At 44.5% G+C, this 18105-nt stretch overlaps 1 protein-coding gene across 1 annotated transcript; it reads left to right on the forward strand.

Annotated features, from left to right (window-relative positions):
- The first annotated feature begins 240 nt into the window (after window positions 1–240).
- LOC119961442 lies at window positions 241–16063 on the forward strand. Its single transcript, XM_038788816.1, has 5 exons — window positions 241–333; window positions 422–488; window positions 10055–10338; window positions 11111–11160; window positions 15757–16063. The coding sequence occupies exons 1-5, from the start codon at window positions 241–243 to the stop codon at window positions 16061–16063; spliced, it is 801 nt and encodes a 266-aa protein (XP_038644744.1).
- Window positions 16064–18105: the final 2042 nt, after the last annotated feature.

An 18105-nucleotide genomic window follows, 5' to 3' on the forward strand; every position in this document is an offset into this window, starting at 1 on the left:
TGACATGAATTTAATCAACCTTAAGATATCGATTGGTAATTACTTTTGTTTGAAATTGAATGAAATATTTGTCGTGCTCCAACTTTTTTTCACACTATTTCTGGTTCCACATTATCCCTTGTTAACGTGTTACCTTCACTATTTCCTCCCCAATGTCTCCCAATATCCTTGGGTATAGTCTAGTCCAAAAATAATTGAAAATGGCTTAACATAATATAACCCGCATTATAATCCCGAATAATGTTAATGAACAATTGGACAGCATCTAATCAATTGTCAAGTGTGAGAACGGACAGGAAGGCAGAGAAAGGCCACGGAAAGTCAAACTGGACGGTAAGATAACTTGAGATGCAACTGGGCAGTTCTATTCATTACCAAAAAGAGAGGTATGTTGCTGAAGGTTTTCTTTTGCACTCATTAGGGCAAATCCAAGATTGACGAATTTCAAACAATCACAGCAGCATCTACTGCAGGAGGAAAGGGTGTTGGTTGGTTGACAAGTCCACAATGATTAACCAACGATTTGCCATTGGAAAGCAGTGGGGAACTCTATGCTCACCAGGTTCTCGGATAATTAAAACAAATCTGCAACGTTTTCCTGCAGAACTTCTCATTATCAGTGAACTAACTTCCTCACTTATGAAACATTACGGAAACGATCACTGGTGACCATCGATTTTGCGGGAAGCTACATTGAGACAGCGTCCGTCATTACTGTTCCTGCAATATGATTCGGCGGTGGGAATACACTGCCTGCTGCACCACTTGGTGGTCACCTTTATTGAATCTTCATTTTTCTTACGACACGTACTCAGCAATACTTTGCTCACAGACGCTCAGGTTTTGCTACGCCAGGGTCACTCAGCTCCTGACCTCAAATATAGACTAAAGAGCTGAATGCCAGTGGTGAGGGTGACTGCCCTTGACATCAAGTCAGTACTCGACCGAGAGTGGCATCAAGGAGCCCTAGCTAAACTGGAGTCAATGGGAATCAGGGGGCGCACTCTCCGCTTATTAGAGTGATATCTGACACCAAGGAAGATGTTTGTAGTGGTTGAAGTTCAATAATCGCGGTTCCAGGACATCACTGCAGGAGTTCTTCAGGGTTGTGTCCTGGGTCCAACCATCTTCAGCTTTTTCATCAATGACCTCCCTTCCATCATAAGGTCAGAAGTGCGGATGACTGTGCAATGTTCAGCACTATTCGTGACTCCTCAGACAATGAAGGAATCCATGTCCAAACGCAGCACGATCCTGGAGAATATCCAGATCAGGGCGGACAAGTGGTCAGTTATATTCGTCCCACACAAGTGTCAGGCAACAACCATCTCCTACAAGACAGGAACTAACCACTGCCTCTTGACGTTCAATGGCATTGCCATCGCTGAATCCCCCACAATCAACATCCTTGGGTCACAATTGATCAGAAACTGAACTGGACCAGCCATATTAATACTGTGGATAGCAGGGCAGGTCAAAGGCTAGGAATCCTATGGCGAGTAACTCACTTCCTGAACCCCCAAACGTGTCCACCATCTACAAGGCACAAGTCACGAGTGTAATGGAATACTCTCCACTTGCCTGGATGAGTGCATCTCCAACAACACTCAGGAAACTTGACACCGTCCAGGACAAAGCAGTAAACTTGATTGGCACCCCTTCCACAAAGATTCAAACCTTCCACCACCGCCGAACAGTGGAAGCCATGCGTACCATCTTCGAGATGCACTGCAGAAATTCAGCAGGTTTCCTTAAAAAGCACCTTCCAAACCTACAAAAGCTATCATATAGAAGGACAAGAGCTGCAGATACTTGGGAACACCACCACTTGGAGGTTCCCTCCAAGTCACTCACCACTATGACTTGTAAATATATCACCGTTCCTTCACTGTTGCAGAGACAAAATCCTGGAACTCCCTCCTAACAGCACAGTGGCTGTACCTACACCTCAAGGACTGCAGCGTTCAAGAAGCCAACTCATCACCACTCTCTGAAGGGCAACTAGGGATGCGCAATTAATGCCAGCCTAACCAGCGATGCCCACGTCCCGTAAATTAATTGAAGCAAATGTGTAAAGTTTGCTTTTGGTTATGGAATCGAAGGGTTTGGTATTATGGGAATGCTTTCGGCCTTTTTCTCGGTAGGCCCAGTATACAGCAGTTATGTAGTTTGCATTGGCTGCACATTATCGACTCATCTCGCCAGCTACACCAGAGAATCATAGCATCACTGCAGGAGGCCATTTGGCCCATCGAGTCTGCAAAGATGCTTCGAAAGAGCACCCCACATAAGTTCACTCCGCCACCCATCTCAGTCACACCAACTACCCTTTGGATATGAAGGGACAATTTAGAATGGCCAATCCACCCAACCTGCATATTTTTGGAGAGTGGGAGGAAACCGGAGCACCTGGAGGAAACCCACGGGGAGAACATGTAAACTCCACACAGTCACCCAAAGTCGCAATCGAATCCGGGTCCCTAGCGCTGTGAAACAACAGTTCTAACCTCTGTGCCACCGTTCCCTCCCTACCTACCAACACCTTCAATATGACCTCCTGTGTTTAGTCTGCAAAGGTACACTAGGGATACTTTCAGTGTTTATAAAATATGCGATTGATCAAGGCATCACCTGGCTCTCAATTTCTCATTTCGGCTCATATTTGTTTTAAGTCTGCCTCTAAGGGAGAGACGGATGGGACGGGGGATGAGGTAAAATATGAGACTCAAGAATATGCATTGAGGAGAAGGTCGTGAGACGTGAATTAAGATTAGAATCCACCGTCTTTTTGGTTTACGGTTAAGGGTTTTTCAGAGATTTTTCCAAACAACGACTATTTCAAAATCTGGGTAAGAGTCAACAATATCGGCGTGGTTAGAAGGACCGGTAAGGCCGTAGATTTCTTGCCCGAAATTCCATTTTTGAACCAGTTAGTATTTTATGACAATGCAAGTGTCATGTCGCCACCAGAACTAGTTTAATTCCAAATATGTACTTGAGGATCAAAATTTAAATTCCCCAACTGTCCTGATCGGAATCCAAATCATGTTTTCCAATTATAATCCAGTTCTCTCGGATTACCAGTCTGATACCTTTACCACAGTCTTATCAAACCCGGACCTGCTTCAGTTAACACAGACACGATGTGGACGCTCCCTCTTGTGGCGATGTGTGATCTTTGCCTGGTCGATCATTGAATTGTCAAATAACTGAATGATGTTGCTGCATAAATATTCCTCATTGTTCTTCTTGTTCCAATTGTAATATTCTTTAAAGCAGATACATACACAAACCGAATGTCAGCTTCAGTTTGAATCGTGGTGATTGTCTTTACTCATTTTTAATATCGCAGACAAGCCAGTTAAATTATGATCATTTTAAAGATTATAAAACCACAGAGAATACAAAAAACGAGTTTTAAATGTCCACACAACAAAAATATGTAAATTTGACTCCAGATTTAGACCTATCCTATATGCTGTGGGATTCAGCTGTAGCTGCTCCGACTTTAAACTTGCATCTCATCTGTGGTTATTATATTTAATCTAAGATGACTTCTAATAATTGAACACTTTGTTTGGAGAACTCCTTGAGTGGTAGACTGGAGGCAGTTGGGCTTTGCAGAATTTGAACGTTGTGGAACACGGTACAAGGGTACAGGGAGATAATACGTGATAGAGAAGAAGAGAGACAGAGAAGGTGGAGACCTAGAGATTCAGTGAGACGGGAGGACAGAAAGAGAAAGAAAGAGCGAGAAAGAGCCATCGAGACGAAGACAGAGCCCGGGACTGGGAGACAGGCAGGGATGCAGTCAGGTCAAGTCCTTATTAAAGGAAAGATACATTATCATTGGATACAGTACAGAGGTGGTTTACCTGGATGATCTTGGGTATGGAGGAACTGTCATATTAGGAAAGATTAAACAAGACTGTACTCCGTGGATTTCAGAAGAATGAGAGGTGATATTATTGAAACAAGAAGGTTCTGAGGGGGTCAGACAGGATACATGTTGGAAGAATGTTTCCACTCATGAGAGAGTGTAGGAGCAGAGGGCATATTCACAGAATCAGGGGATTCCCATTTAAGACGGGATTGAGGAAGAATTTCTTGTCTCAAAGAGTGGTGAATCTTTGGAATTATTTACCCCAGGAAGCTGCCGAGCCCAAGTCCTTGAACATTTTCAAAGCTGAGATCGATAGGTTTTTAATCAGTAGGTGAACTAAGGTTTACAGAGAGAAGGTGGGAAAGTGGATTTAATGAATGTTGGCTCAGCCATGATCTTATAAAATGGCGCAGCAGGCTCGACAGTCTGAATGGCCGACCCTTGTTCCTATTCTTATGATCTCATTATCTTTAACGGTGAGTGGTGTCCAAATGTTAGTTGTGTGAAACCAGAAAATACTGACCCTGTGAAATGCTTCTGAATTTTCAACACAGTGTCAGGAAAACCTCGCTCTGATATGGGTTTCCTGTCACGCCATACTGAAAGTCACGTTTTCCTCTGAAGCAGACATTATGCAACCTCTGTGTTCCTTTCAAATAATAGTTGTATTGCCTGCCAGTTGTTTTAATGGCCACAGGACGTATTGCTAACCAGATAATTGTAAAGTTCTGTAATTTGTTCCAAGAGCCAATAGCAAAGTTGAAGTTTCTCAAGATCTCTGCAAATTCACGGTTGTGGAAGGACAGCATCTGTTACTGACCCGCAGTTCCTCGGCAGCGGCTGCTCAAGCTCTGTTCTTGTACATCCAATAACGCCGGGAAGTTGTGAGATATTAGTTGAAGATTCAGAACACGTGGACAGTAGATCAGTCTGCTGACGTTTCAGGCAGGTTTTCTGTTGTTTTGCACATTTAAATATCAGCCCTGTTCTTATCTCCAACTCGGGCGTGTATTTCTGCGCCACGTGAACCGCGCACTCCTGGAACGATACGCTACATCCCGTACACACCCACACAGAGAGCTCCAGTTAGTGCTCAACAGAGGAACCTTTTACCCGATAAACACAAACAGTAATTCTGCCATTAGAGTGAGAGTCACAGAACGTTTTAATAGAGTCAAGCCAGGGAGCCGGGTTCGATTCCCGGTTTGGGTCACTGTCTGTGCATAGTCTGCACGTTCTCCCCGCGTGTGTGTGGGTTCCTCCGGGTGCTCCGGTTTCCTCCCATAAGCCCTGAAAGACGTGCTGTAGCCCACTTGTGACACGGATAAAGATTATTATTAAAAGAAAAACGCAACAATAACGGGTGAGATTCAGTTGTCGAATTACATTTGTTTATTGTACTTCGCATCTATACATAATATGATCTTTCCAAATTGATTTATGTCAGCTTTATTAAAATTCTGTCGTTTGATGTTATTTCTTTGCTTTTCTGAATGATTGTGCAGCACCTACCCCATTGTTCTATCAATTTATCATTACCTTTGGTCACCACAAGTAGACAGAGTTTATTTGTTCAGAATAACAATTATAAGATGATCAGGGGAATAGATAGAGTAGACAGTCAGAGACTTTTTCCCTGGGTGGAACACACCATTACAAGGGGACATAAAATTAAGATAAATGGTGGAAGATATAGGGGGGATGTCAGAGGTAGGTTCTTTACCCAGAGAGTAGTGGGGGCATGGAATGCACTGCCTGTGAAAGTAGTTGAGTCAGAAACGTTAGGGACCTTCAAGCGGCTATTGGATAGGTACATGGATTAGGGTAGAATAATGGAGTGTAGATTAATTTCTTCTTAAGGGCAGCACGGTAGCATTGTGGATAGCACAATTGCTTCACAGCTCCAGGGTCCCAAGTTCGATTTCGACTTGGGTCACTGTCTGTGTGGAGTCTGCACATCCTCCCCGTGTGTGCGTGGGTTTCCTCCGCGTGCTCTGGTTTCCTCCCACAGTCCAAAGATGTGCAGGTTGGGTGGATTGGCCATGATAAATTGCCCTTAGTGTCCAAAATTCTATGATTAACCTAGGATAAAAGTTTTGCACAACATCGTGGGCCTAAGTGCCTGTTCTGTGCTGCATTTCTCTCTCACTCTCAACGGGTTCAGAGATTATTTAAACAAGATGAATCAATTACACAAGATAATGATTGGAGCCTTTAAACAAATCATGGGGATATTTGTGATAAAGCAGTTCGGAGGAGGATGGAATTTTACTGGGAAGGAAATACTGAGAAGTGTTATATTGAGGACTAGAGTGAACTTGTTCCCCGTGATACTTCCGAGTCTATAACTCCACGGTGCAATAAATCCTCTGTAGGAGCAGACAGCCCATCACGAGGTTTTTCATCCTCCAAGGTGTTGAGAATGCTCGCGTTTCTCTGTCCAGATATTATACAGAGAGATCTCTGTGATCAGCAGCCGGAAGAAAGGTAACGGTTCATTTTGAGGATCAGCAAACCCATTTATGCTGAACCTAATGAGGTGGAGCCCAAAGACATTCCTTCCTATCCTGTATCACGGAAGGCTTAGAGAACAGCAAAAGAGAGAACCTGGATATTCTGCGAAATCTGGATGAGATGACGAAGGCCCTCGAGTCCTTCCCGAAGATTAAAACTCCAGAAGCGATGGTTTATCGGCTGAGACGTATTCAGCTCTGTGGGACTGATCGGCCCAGAACTGTTTGAAGTGCATGGTAGTTTGCTGGCCGAGAGCATGCCAAATCCATGCGGAAAGGCATCATGACCCTTATCGACAAGCGGAAGGGGCGATGGGAAAAAAAATAGAAATTAGCACTCCATTGCACTGTTAAATGTGGATGGTAAAATTATATCAAAGGTCATTACCAATCGAGTGGTCTGCTCTGGAGTCGGTGATCCACCCTGGGCAGACCTGCTCTGTACCCGGCAAGAATATCTCTGACAGTCTCATGTTACTCAGGGATACGATCGCCTATGTGCTGAGCAAGGGTGTGGATACCTGCCTCATCAGCCAGGACCAAGAAAAGGCCTTTGACAGAATATAGCACACCTACATGATAGATGTGATCTCCAAAATGTGCTTTCAGGACAAAATGCGCAATTGGATTCAAATGCACTGCACAAGCATCAGTAACGTTGTTTTAACCATTGCATGGTGATCAGAAAGCTTTCCAATTAAATATGGAGACAGTCAGGGCGGCCCTCGCTTTCCCGTCCTATTTGTGCATTGTGTAGAACCCTTTGCTAGTCCATCAGGCACGAATTCCGGCATAAGTAGATTGATGATCCGAGTTCATCAGTGCATCATTAAGCATTGGATGTTCTCAAGTCAAAACCTCTCTGTACACAGATGATGTCGCCATCCTGTGCTCGAATCCGCAGTCAGTACACAGACTGAGCAACATATGCGATCAGTTCGAACTGGTCTAGGGTTCCAAGGTAAATTGTGGCAAGAGCGACGCCATATTCTTTGGGAACTGGGCAGACCGATCTCATTTCCGTTTACTGTCAGGTCAAATGGGCTGAAATGCTGAGGATATGGATCGGAGGGATCAGGATATGCGTTCAAACTGAAAGGAGGGAGTAGGAATGATGAACCAAAACCTGGGTATGTGGGAGCGATGCTCCCTCTCCATTCCGGATAAGAACATGTTCATCAGATGCAAGGAGCTCTCGGTGTTGCTGTACTGGTCTCCAAACCAGTTGCAGGTCTGGTCTATTCCTCATTCCTGTCCTGTTGGCGGGTTCTAAAGACATATTCCACTTCACCTAGGGGTCAGAAGTGGAGCGAGTTCGCAGGCAACAATGCGCAAACCTCTTGCTAAAGGGAGCAAAACCTTGCCCAACACCACGCTAATCCTGACGGCCACCTTTAAGTGTGGCTGAATCAAACTGGACATCAATTCTCGTCTGCACTTAAGGTCCTACAGGCTCTTGGGGAAAGGAGATGATTGAACCTGTCGGCTGCTTTCCAAAGCAGACTGTCAAGGTTATTTCGAAGAATGCCTCATGGCGAGAACTTTCAAACAAGTACCAAGACCTATCTTGGCTGGTGGTGAGAAAGGACCTCTCCGGTAGATCCTTCCTAAATGTTCGGAGTCTCATCCCATGTGCACGTTGCCCTCTGGATGACTATGACGTCAGAGTCCGTTGCCTACATTTTGTGGAATGTCCCTTTGCAAAGAAGGTTTGGAGTGAGATGAGGTGGTTTAGTCAAGCTTCACCCTCGAGCAGATCCATGATGCAGGACTCTGTGCTCTCCGGTTCATTCCCAGTGACACACACCAAGACAAACGTCACTTGTTGCCGGAGGACCATTAACCCCGTGAAAGAAAAGTGGGCAGCACGGTAGCACAAGTGGATAGCATTGTGGCTTCACAGCGGCAGTGCCCCAGGTTCGATTCCCCGCTGGGTCACTGTCTTTGCGGAGCCTGCACATTCTCCCCGTGTCGGCGTGGATTACCTCCGGATGCTCCGGTTTCCTCCCACAGTCCAAAGACGTGCAGCCATGATAAATTTCCCTTCGTGACCAAAAAGGTTAGGAGGGGTTAGTGGGTATCTGGGGATAGGGTGGATGTGAGGGCTTAAGTGGGTCAGTGGAGACTCGATGGACCGAATGGTCTCCTTCTGCACTGTATGTTCTGTAAGACGTTCTTTTGTTGACCCAAATCTTGTTGGTTTTAGAGAGCAAAGAGTTGTCCCCAACCGAGTGTTGCAGACCGCCACATTCCAAGGACCAGGACTATGTGCTGAGGGATGCACGAAAGCTTGAGGCAGCTCCCGATAGGCGAAATGGAGGAATGTCGCTGTCCACAACCTTTTAGCTACAGTGAACCAAGGGGCTGGGATTTCAATAGATCTCCCTCGGGCTGTAAGGCTCACAGTGAATGTGTACAGTGAATAATATTACATGTATCACAATGAGATTGAAGCACCTTAGAGTGCAACTTGATCTATGTTGACAACGTAAATGCCATTGCACCATTTGTAATAACATTTTGAAATGTCTATAAAATTGATTTGCTTATATTGAAGCAAGTCATTCTGTGTCACTGCAAAACAATGAATATGACAGAACTGGAAATGAATTCACTTGAAACATTAAATGAAAAAGTCAGAAGGTCTATGGGGCAGGACACATTGGTTTAAATGAGAGTTCACTCTGTATAAAAATTAGGTCTCTGTCTGCGTGGGTATTGTCAATGTGCCGCATCATGTTGTATTCTGATTCTCAGCTGCCAGGCTGACTCAAGCTGCCGGTTCTGAGGCTCCAGATTTCTGATCAAGCATTTTAACGAGGTCCCATCAACACCATCAGGTTTTGTTAAAGATGTTCCCAGCAGCATGGAAATAGTGGAAATCCGATCACCCAATAAAAACACATGAACCGACTTCCCACCCACACACTACTGTAGGGAGAGGTGTGTGGCAGCCTCCATTGACAGGACAAACGTTTCCCCTTTCCTGAACTGTTCTGGAGGACTAGGGGGTCACACTGAGGTGAGAGGGGATTTCTAATCCAGCTCACAGATCCAATAAAGTGAGAGATAACTAAGCTCACTCTTTCAAATGGAGGGTCAGTCACACAACACACAACCAGAGAGCGTGGGTCGGTGAGGATTCATCGACAATCTTGTGGACACAACCCTCTGCCAACCAGCTCCAGATCACAGAAAGCGGGGCATTGCCAAACTGTGAGTGGCAACGGTCCAGTGTGGTCGCGGGTCGAGAGCTCTGAGGCAGAAATAGCTGCGGCTCTACGACTGAATGTTCAAAGCCCCTTTAAATCCTCAAGTTTACTAAAACCTTTGGGCGGGGCTAAATTTGCCGATTTGAGTGTCTGAAAGTACTTCAGTCCCGCTCTGACCCCGAATCTTCCAGATGAGTCTCGGTCTGCAGGCTCCATCACTCCATTATATAAACCATCAGATCCAGGCAGCGGAACGATGGGAATCCACCTTCTTTTCACCCTGTGTGTCTGTTTACCCCGTGAGTACCAATCAGACTAACCCACATTGTTTGGATTTAACATAAAACTCTCCGAGTCCATCCCAATTACAGACCCTGTCTGGGATTTTAGCCTGATGTTTGCGTCTGCTCTGATGGTCCATTAAACTGTCTCTGTTCAATTTCCAGGATGTTTGAGTCAGTCAGTGACACAGAGACCGGCAGCGGTGACCAGCGAGGAGTGTCAGACTCTCACCATCACCTGTGTTTTAAATGGTTATTATTATTATTTGAAAAATGGGGATTTCTTCAAACAAACCCACTCCGTGGCAGATTGGGAGCGGATCTCCAGCGGAGGGAGATTTATTGTGTCGGTGAATGAAGCAGAAAAGACATTTTCGCTGGAAATTCGGGATGTGAGAGTTGAAGACAGCGCCACCTATTACTGTAAAGCTCAGTATAGGGACGACACAGTGATGGGTCTCGGCTTCCCGCGATACAAATATCCCTCACTGCGGATTATAACAGAATCAAATGAGGAAGCGGAGTTAATCTGCCCCGAAACCCCCACAGTTCCGCCTCACACTGTCTGTCCCACACTCTGGTCTATAATGAGACTGGACCATTACCGTTAGCATCTTGAGTTTTATAAATGCCGAGTCTATGATGGTGATGCCTTTCCCGGATTGATGTCAGTGAATGGAGACAGGGAATGACTGATTTCAGTTACAACACCCCGACACCAGATGTGATCCTGGTCTAACAGCTGGAACATGAAACAGCAGTCCTCGCTGTTAACCGAATGTCTCACATCAAGTATCCGGGGGATTTGATACTGACTTGTAACATTGTGTTATATTGGGTTAGTCACAGTGGGAGAGACCGGAGCAAATACCTCTGTACAATTTAAATATAAATTCTCCGTGTGTGGAGAGGGGACTATCGGGTTGATGTTATTATCGCTGTAATATGGTTTAATTTAATTCTAATTTCCACCACACACATCTTTTACATTTTTGTTGCTTTATATGAAGTGAACATGTCCTACATGGGGACATTTGCGAAGCGTTCTGGGCCTCACAAAGAACAGTTTGAACCGACTTTCAAACCATAAATATTCTTTATTTATTTAAATCCGCTGAATAAATGGGAAGTTCGGACATTCTGACGATGATTTTCCAGCAAGTTGAGCTGTTGGTGGTTCTTGTACCAGGGAGGCTGAAAGCGGTGTCACTGTGTTTTAAGTATGGCTATATGGATGGATCCGGCACGTTGGTCACTATCACAGCCGGTAAGTGATTTCAAACTCCACGAGTTACAGACTGTCCTGGTTAATGTTCACCGTCAGTTTATTATTGTGGTCGGTATCGCTTTAATGCTATCCAACATAAAACGCATCTCTCAAGAATATTCTCCGTTACAGATTTGGATTTGGGGGTAGGACATGATTAAGGAGAAGGGTCCAGATTTTTTCTGGGGAAAATGTCTGTGAGAGCCAATGGAGCAGGTAGTCAGCAGTGTCAGGATAGTGAGTGTTGGTTGGGGGTGTTGCTGTTGGACGGAGTATGGAGGCTGACAACATTTGGACCATTATTGGTTTAACGGGCACATCAGGGGTAACATCAACATCTCGTACTCACATACACTAATCAATTTTAACGAGAGCAGGTTAGCGACCCACCCGACACAATCAAGTCGATTTCTGTGACCAAGTGAACAATATCCCTCGGTAAGGGAACTGGTAAGGGGTGGCAGAGCTCTCCCCTGGGCAGCAAATTGCCGTTTCAGCCGCGCAATGCGAATGAGGAACCAGGTGAATAAACTCAAAACAACAGTGGCCAATTGAGATACCGACAGGGCATCCTTCAATCCCTGACCCGGGAGTGAAAACCGGAGGCTGGCACAATGGAGTTCAGATATTAGAGATCCTCTTGTAGGTCCAGCTACAATTTTTATTATTGGGCAATCAGTCACTGAAATTAACAACTTTTGACGTGTCATGACTTTCAATTACCTTCACATAACCAATCACGTGTTGCTTCTTTTTCGCCTTTACACCTGAATACGATTTTTGGGAACAGAAGAAACTTCACTATATTGAATGTAGATGTTTGAGAGATGGGATTGCTGTAATGTATCGGTGTCGCTAATTATGATTAATTGAAACAACACAGTGCAATGAGAGAGTGAGGATGACATATCAATATTAGAAAAGTGAACAGGAACAACAGGGGACCATTTTAAACTGGGGGAATGCTCATTTAGAATCAGTAAGGAAGGGAGAGATGGATTGGATGATCTCTGGTGGCCGTTCAGGGTATAATCAGACTCTAGGACGGGGAGGGGGAGGAGCGGAATGACTGCAGGACCCAGGCCTGGGATAATGTGTAAAGTGTTTCTCTGGGTACCTAAGGTAGCACCTACAAGCTTTACAGGGAGTGTGCCAAACGATCGTCATAATGAACCCTCAGACAAAGGGATTGTCCCACGAGAAAAATTGAGATATAAGAACATAAGAACATAAGAACTAGGAGCAGGAGTAGGCAACCTGGCCCTTAGAGCCTGCTCCGCCATTCAATTAGATCATGGCTGATCTTTTGTGGACTCAGCTCCACTTTCCGGCCCGAACACCATAACCCTTAATCCCTTTATTCTTCAAAAAACTATCTATCTTTACCTTAAAAACATGTAATGAAGGAGCCTCAACTGCTTCACTGGGCAAGGAATTCCATAGATTCACAACCCTTTGGGTGAAGAAGTTCCTCCTAAATTCAGTCCTAAATCTACTTCCCCTTATTTTGAGGCTATGTCCCCTAGTTCTGCTGTCACCCGCCAGTGGAAACAACCTGCCCGCATCTATCCTATCTATTCCCTTCATAATTTTAAATGTTTCTATTAGATCCCCCCTCATCCTTCTAAATTCCAACGAGTACAGTCCCAGTCTACTCAACCTCTCCTCGTAATCCAACCCCTTCAGCTCTGGGATTAACCTAGTGAATCTCCTCTGCACACCCTCCAGCGCCAGTACGTCCTTTCTCAAGTAAGGAGACCAAAACTGAACACAATACTCCAGGTGTGGCCGCACTAACACCTTATACAATTGCAACATAACCTCCCTAGTCTTAAACTCCATCCCTCTAGCAATGAAGGACAAAATTCCATTTGCCTTCTTAATCACCTGTTGCACTTGTAAACCAACCTTCTGTGACTCATGCACTAGCACACCCAAGTCTCTCTGAACAGCGGCATGCTTTAATATTTTATCGTTTAAATAATAATCCCGTTTGCTGTTATTCCTACCAAAATGGATAACCTCACATTTGTCAACATTGTATTCCATCTGCCAGACCCGAGCCCATTCACTTAACCTATCCAAATCCCTCTGCAGACTTCCAGTATCCTCTGCACTTTTCGCTCTACCACTCATCTTAGTGTCATCTGCAAACTTGGACACATTGCCCTTGGTCCCCAACTCCAAATCATCTATGTAAATTGTGAACAATTGTGGACCCAACACGGATCCCTGAGGGACACCACTAGCTACTGATTGCCAACCAGAGAAACACCCATTTATCCCAACTCTTTGCTTTCTATTAATTAACCAATCCTCTATCCATGCTACTACTTTACCCTTAATGCCATGCATCTTTATCTTATGCAGCAACCTTTTGTGTGGCACCTTGTCAAAGGCTTTCTGGAAATCCAGATATACCACATCCATCGGCTCCCCGTTATCTACTGCACTGGTAATGTCCTCAAAGATATCTCGGCCTATAGTCCATAGAGTTTAGGAGAATGAGAAGTCTCATTAGAATACATAGTATTGAGAAGGGTTTTGACAAAGAAGTTGAGTGTGTGCTTCCGCAAACTGGGAAATCGAACACCTGGGACCATATTTTCAGAATGAGGGATCTGCCATTAGAGCCAAGAAAATACATGACTTCAGTAAAACCGCTGTTGTGAGTTTGTGGCATTGTATACCTCATGGAGGTATGAGTGGTAGAGTGTATTTTAAACAGCTTAGATTGATTTCTTGATGCCGAAATTATCAAGGATATACGGAAAGCGAGGGAATGTGATCTCACGTTACAATACTGTTGAATTGACGAGACAGATCTGAAAGGTGATGTGGCCGGCTCTTCTTTCTTTAATTGGTATTCTCTGCATTAATTTCGTACATTGATGAGAAAAGAGACCACCAGAAATCTATGGCTCTCCGCAAAAAGTGAGCAGGCCAGACCCCACTCTCTGGACGACAGAGAAAAAGGAGTAGAATTCAGAGATTTTTGGGGAATTATGAACAGATTCTATTTCCTGGATGTGTAACAAGTATTTATTTGTGGATGGGTCCACAGCAATGAGTGATTAATATATATCAGTAAAAACAACTACATATATAAGTAGAACAAATGTCAACACAGGAAGGTCAGAATGCGGAGGCTAATGCCAAATGGCGTGTGTGGAGGAGATAATATTGCTACATTTATGGAAATACTTGGAGGTACAGAAAGGAGAGCGGAATAGACCGACACAGAGAGCTGCATAGAAATTGTCAATTAGGCTGGGGCTGCGGCAGGTCGGTCTGGGAAGTAGGGTGATCATTGCTCGGCACAACATCGAGGGCCGAAGGGCCTGTTCTGTGCTGTACTGTTCTATAAAAAAAATTTACACAGATATCTAGCAGTCGGGCCGAATGGTCTACTTCTCTTCTGCCAATCTTGTACAATGTTAAAGTTAGAGCCCAGTCAACCCAGAGAAGCCGGGAGAGAATCAGTTAATAGGCGGAAAGCATTGAAATGTTCAGAGAGCCGGAAAAGGCAGTTCCCAGTGAGTAACAGACAAAACATTGCGGTAATTGAACAGACAGATTCCAACCGACAACTGTGAGACTTTGGGACAAGTTCCCACCGTAACAGAAAACTTAAACAGCACAAAGTAAATGTTGAAATAAAATTAAACTTACTGTAAATTTTCCAAAATAAAGGGAAATACAGAAAATTGGAGTCCATTAACATAAGAAATTAGAATAATAGAGCAAAAGCTAGATGGAAACTCTGGGGCAGTGAATGATTGATCACTGTCGCGGTGGCCTCATTGCTGCTGACGAACGGCAATAGCTTTGTTTGATTTTGCAGTGTGCAATGACGCACCCCGGCCATTATCTTCTTGGAAACTGGTGACCTCACTAATTAAAGTTTTCCAGTGAGTTTGTTTCTCAACAATAAAAATAACAGAAATGTGGTGTAGATCATAGAATCAAAGGGAGGCGATGCTACAGTGTTATTGTCACTATGCTTGCAATCTAGAGACCAGGGTCATGCTCTGTGGACCGGGTTCGATTCACAAAATAATTGGGAATTAAAATGATAATATTGACCATTAATCCATTGGCACTGTCATAACGACCCATGGAGTTCACAAATGTCCTGTTGGGAAGGAAATCTGCCAACTTCACCAGGTCTACAGGTGACTCCAGATGCACAGAAATTGAGTCCCTTAAAAATGCTCTGTGAACTGCACTCAAATGGATGGGCATTAATCGCTGGGCAACATCCCATGAACAAAGATGCGCATGACATTCGGCCATCCTGCAGATACTGCCTCTTTTAATGTGATAGACAATCGTTCCCAGTACTCTTGCAATTTCCCCGTTCAAACGCCGATTCGTTACCCTTTGATCTTTGACCATGACCAATTTTGACAGTGCAATTCATTAAAGAAAGATGATATCGTTTCATCTCCCGCTATGATCAAATTTCAAATACAGAATGCGATTCTAATTGGCTACAAATCAAACTAAGAAGAACCATTCACACGGTTGACAAACACATCCGGGGTTAACAGCAGCGAAGCAAACAAAAAATGTTTATTTATCATCCTCCACTTTCCAGTTCCCTGGTGTCCAAGAACCCGCCTCTCCAAACCTCTGCTCCCGGTGACACAGTTACTTTAAATTGGGAATATTCAGGGTTCTGTCAGTACACAGTACACTGGTACCGTCAGTCCCCAGGACAAGCTCCGGAATTCCTGCTTCAGAGACACACTACCGGAGAGGAAAATAAAGGAAAAGCAGCCGGAGGAAATATTGCTGCTCCTATCGATCATGTCAAGAAAATCAGCCGGATAAAGATCACCGAAATTCAACTGAGCGACTCCGCTGTGTATTACTGTGCACTGAGCCGGCACACAGAACAGTGATTCAGAGCACGGAGAGAGCTGTACAAAAACCTGAACATGGTGAGGATTACACACACAGTGATACAGAGCACGGAGAGAGCTGTACAGAAACCTGAACATGGTGAGGATTACACACAGTGATACAGAGCACGGAGAGAGCTGTACAGAAACCTGAACATGGTGAGGATTACAGACAGTGATACAGAGCACGGAGAGAGCTGTACAGAAACCTGAACATGGTGAGGGTTACACACACAGTGACACTGAGCACGGAGAGAGCTGTACAGAAACCTGAACATGGTGAGGATTACACACACAGTGATACAGAGCACGGACGGAGTTGTACAGAGACCTGAACACGGTGAAGATTACACACACAGTGATACAGAGCACGGAGAGAGCTATGCAGAAACCTGAACATGGTGAGGATTACAGACAGTGATACAGAGCACGGAGAGAGCTGTACAGAAACCTGAACATGGTGAGGATTACAGACAGTGATACAGAGCACGGAGAGAGCTGCACAGAAACCTGAACATGATGAGGATTACAGACAGACAGTGTCACTGAGCACGGAGTGTGTCGCGGAAACCGCGACACTGGGCGGATTACAGGAACACTGTGACACAGAGCACGGGTATAGTACCTGCACAGTTTTCTGAATTGAAGGCATTTGAAAGGAATAGACAAGCACTCCCACGCACAGACACACCGAAAATGCATTGAATCTCGACGAATGTATTTACAATTAACTTTGACTATTTGGAGCAGGATATACATTTTTTAAGATCGTCAAGTTTTCACATTCCTTCTTGTTCATTGGAACTGTCAATATCCATCTCTCTGTCCTGACAAAGTAATTAATTTCATTAAAGTTTGAGCCACTGGAAAGAACAAAGAGGCCTGGTCTATTTGAACAAGATTCGTTGAAAGCTGTTATAGGGATTATTAAAACGTACGGTTTTGTGGGCTTCATAACACATGTGTATGATACAAAAGAGAGGAAATTTTGCCAATCCTTGATACACAACTGGTTCACCCTGAAATGGAAAATTGGGTGTGGTTCCGGAAATCGCTCTTCAGGTTCTATATTAACTCTTTAGAAAGTGTATTTGTTGACACGAATGAGTCTTAGAAACCTAGAAAGCATAGAGAAAATTGTAGCAGGAGGAGGCCATTCGGCCATTTCAGCCGGCTGCGCCGTTCTTTAGCACACTGGGCTAAATAGCTGGCTTTTAAAGCAGATCAAGGCAGACCAGTAGCGTGGGTTCAATTCCCGTACCAGCCTCCCCGAACAGGCGCCGGAATGTGGCGACTCCGGGCTTTTCACAATAATGTCATTTGAAGCCTACTTGTGACAATAAGCGATTTTCATTTTATTTCATTTCATTTATGATCATGTCTGATCATCCAGCTCAATAGCCTAATCCCACTTTCGCCTCCATATACTTTGATCCGCTTCGCCTAAGTGCTATATATAACTGCGTCTGGAAACCATACAATGTTTTGCATTTAACTATTTCCTGTAGTAACGAATTCCACAGGCTCATCACTCTCTGGGTGAAGAAATTTCTCCTCATCTCTGTCCTAAATGATCTACACGTATCCTCAGACTGTGAGCCCTGGTACTGGACACACCCACCATCGCGAATATCCATCTGCATCTACCCTGTCCAGTCCTGTTAGAATTTTATAGGGTTCTATTAGATCCCCCGCATTCTGAAATGCAAATACAATCCTGAACCAATTCAATCTCTCCTCGTATGTCAATCCTGCCATCTCAGGAATCTGTCTGGTAAAACTTCGCTGTACTCCCTCCATATCTCGAACATCCTTCCTCAGATAAGGAGACCACAACTGCACACAATATTCCAGGTATGGCCTCGACTGTGCCCTGTATAATTGCAGCAAGATATCCCTGCCCAGTACTCAATTCCGCTCACAATGAAGGCTAGAATACAATTTGCTTCTTTACAGCCTGCTGTAGCTGCATACATAACTTCAGTGACTGGTGTACGAGGATAGCCAGGTCACGTTACACGTTCCCCTCGCCTTCTTATTCT

This window comes from Scyliorhinus canicula, unplaced genomic scaffold (genome assembly GCF_902713615.1).
Source record: "Scyliorhinus canicula unplaced genomic scaffold, sScyCan1.1, whole genome shotgun sequence".
NCBI lineage: Eukaryota > Metazoa > Chordata > Chondrichthyes > Carcharhiniformes > Scyliorhinidae > Scyliorhinus > Scyliorhinus canicula.

Coding starts and splice junctions, on each gene's coding strand:
- LOC119961442 (XM_038788816.1), top strand. CDS start 241: ATGTTAATGAACAATTGGACAGCATCTAATCAATTGTCAAGTGTGAGA. Junction 334..421: donor ACGGAAAGTCAAACTGGACG/GTAAGATAACTT, acceptor TGCACTCATTAG/GGCAAATCCAAGATTGACGA. Junction 10,339..11,110: donor CTCAGTATAGGGACGACACA/GTGATGGGTCTC, acceptor CTGTGTTTTAAG/TATGGCTATATGGATGGATC.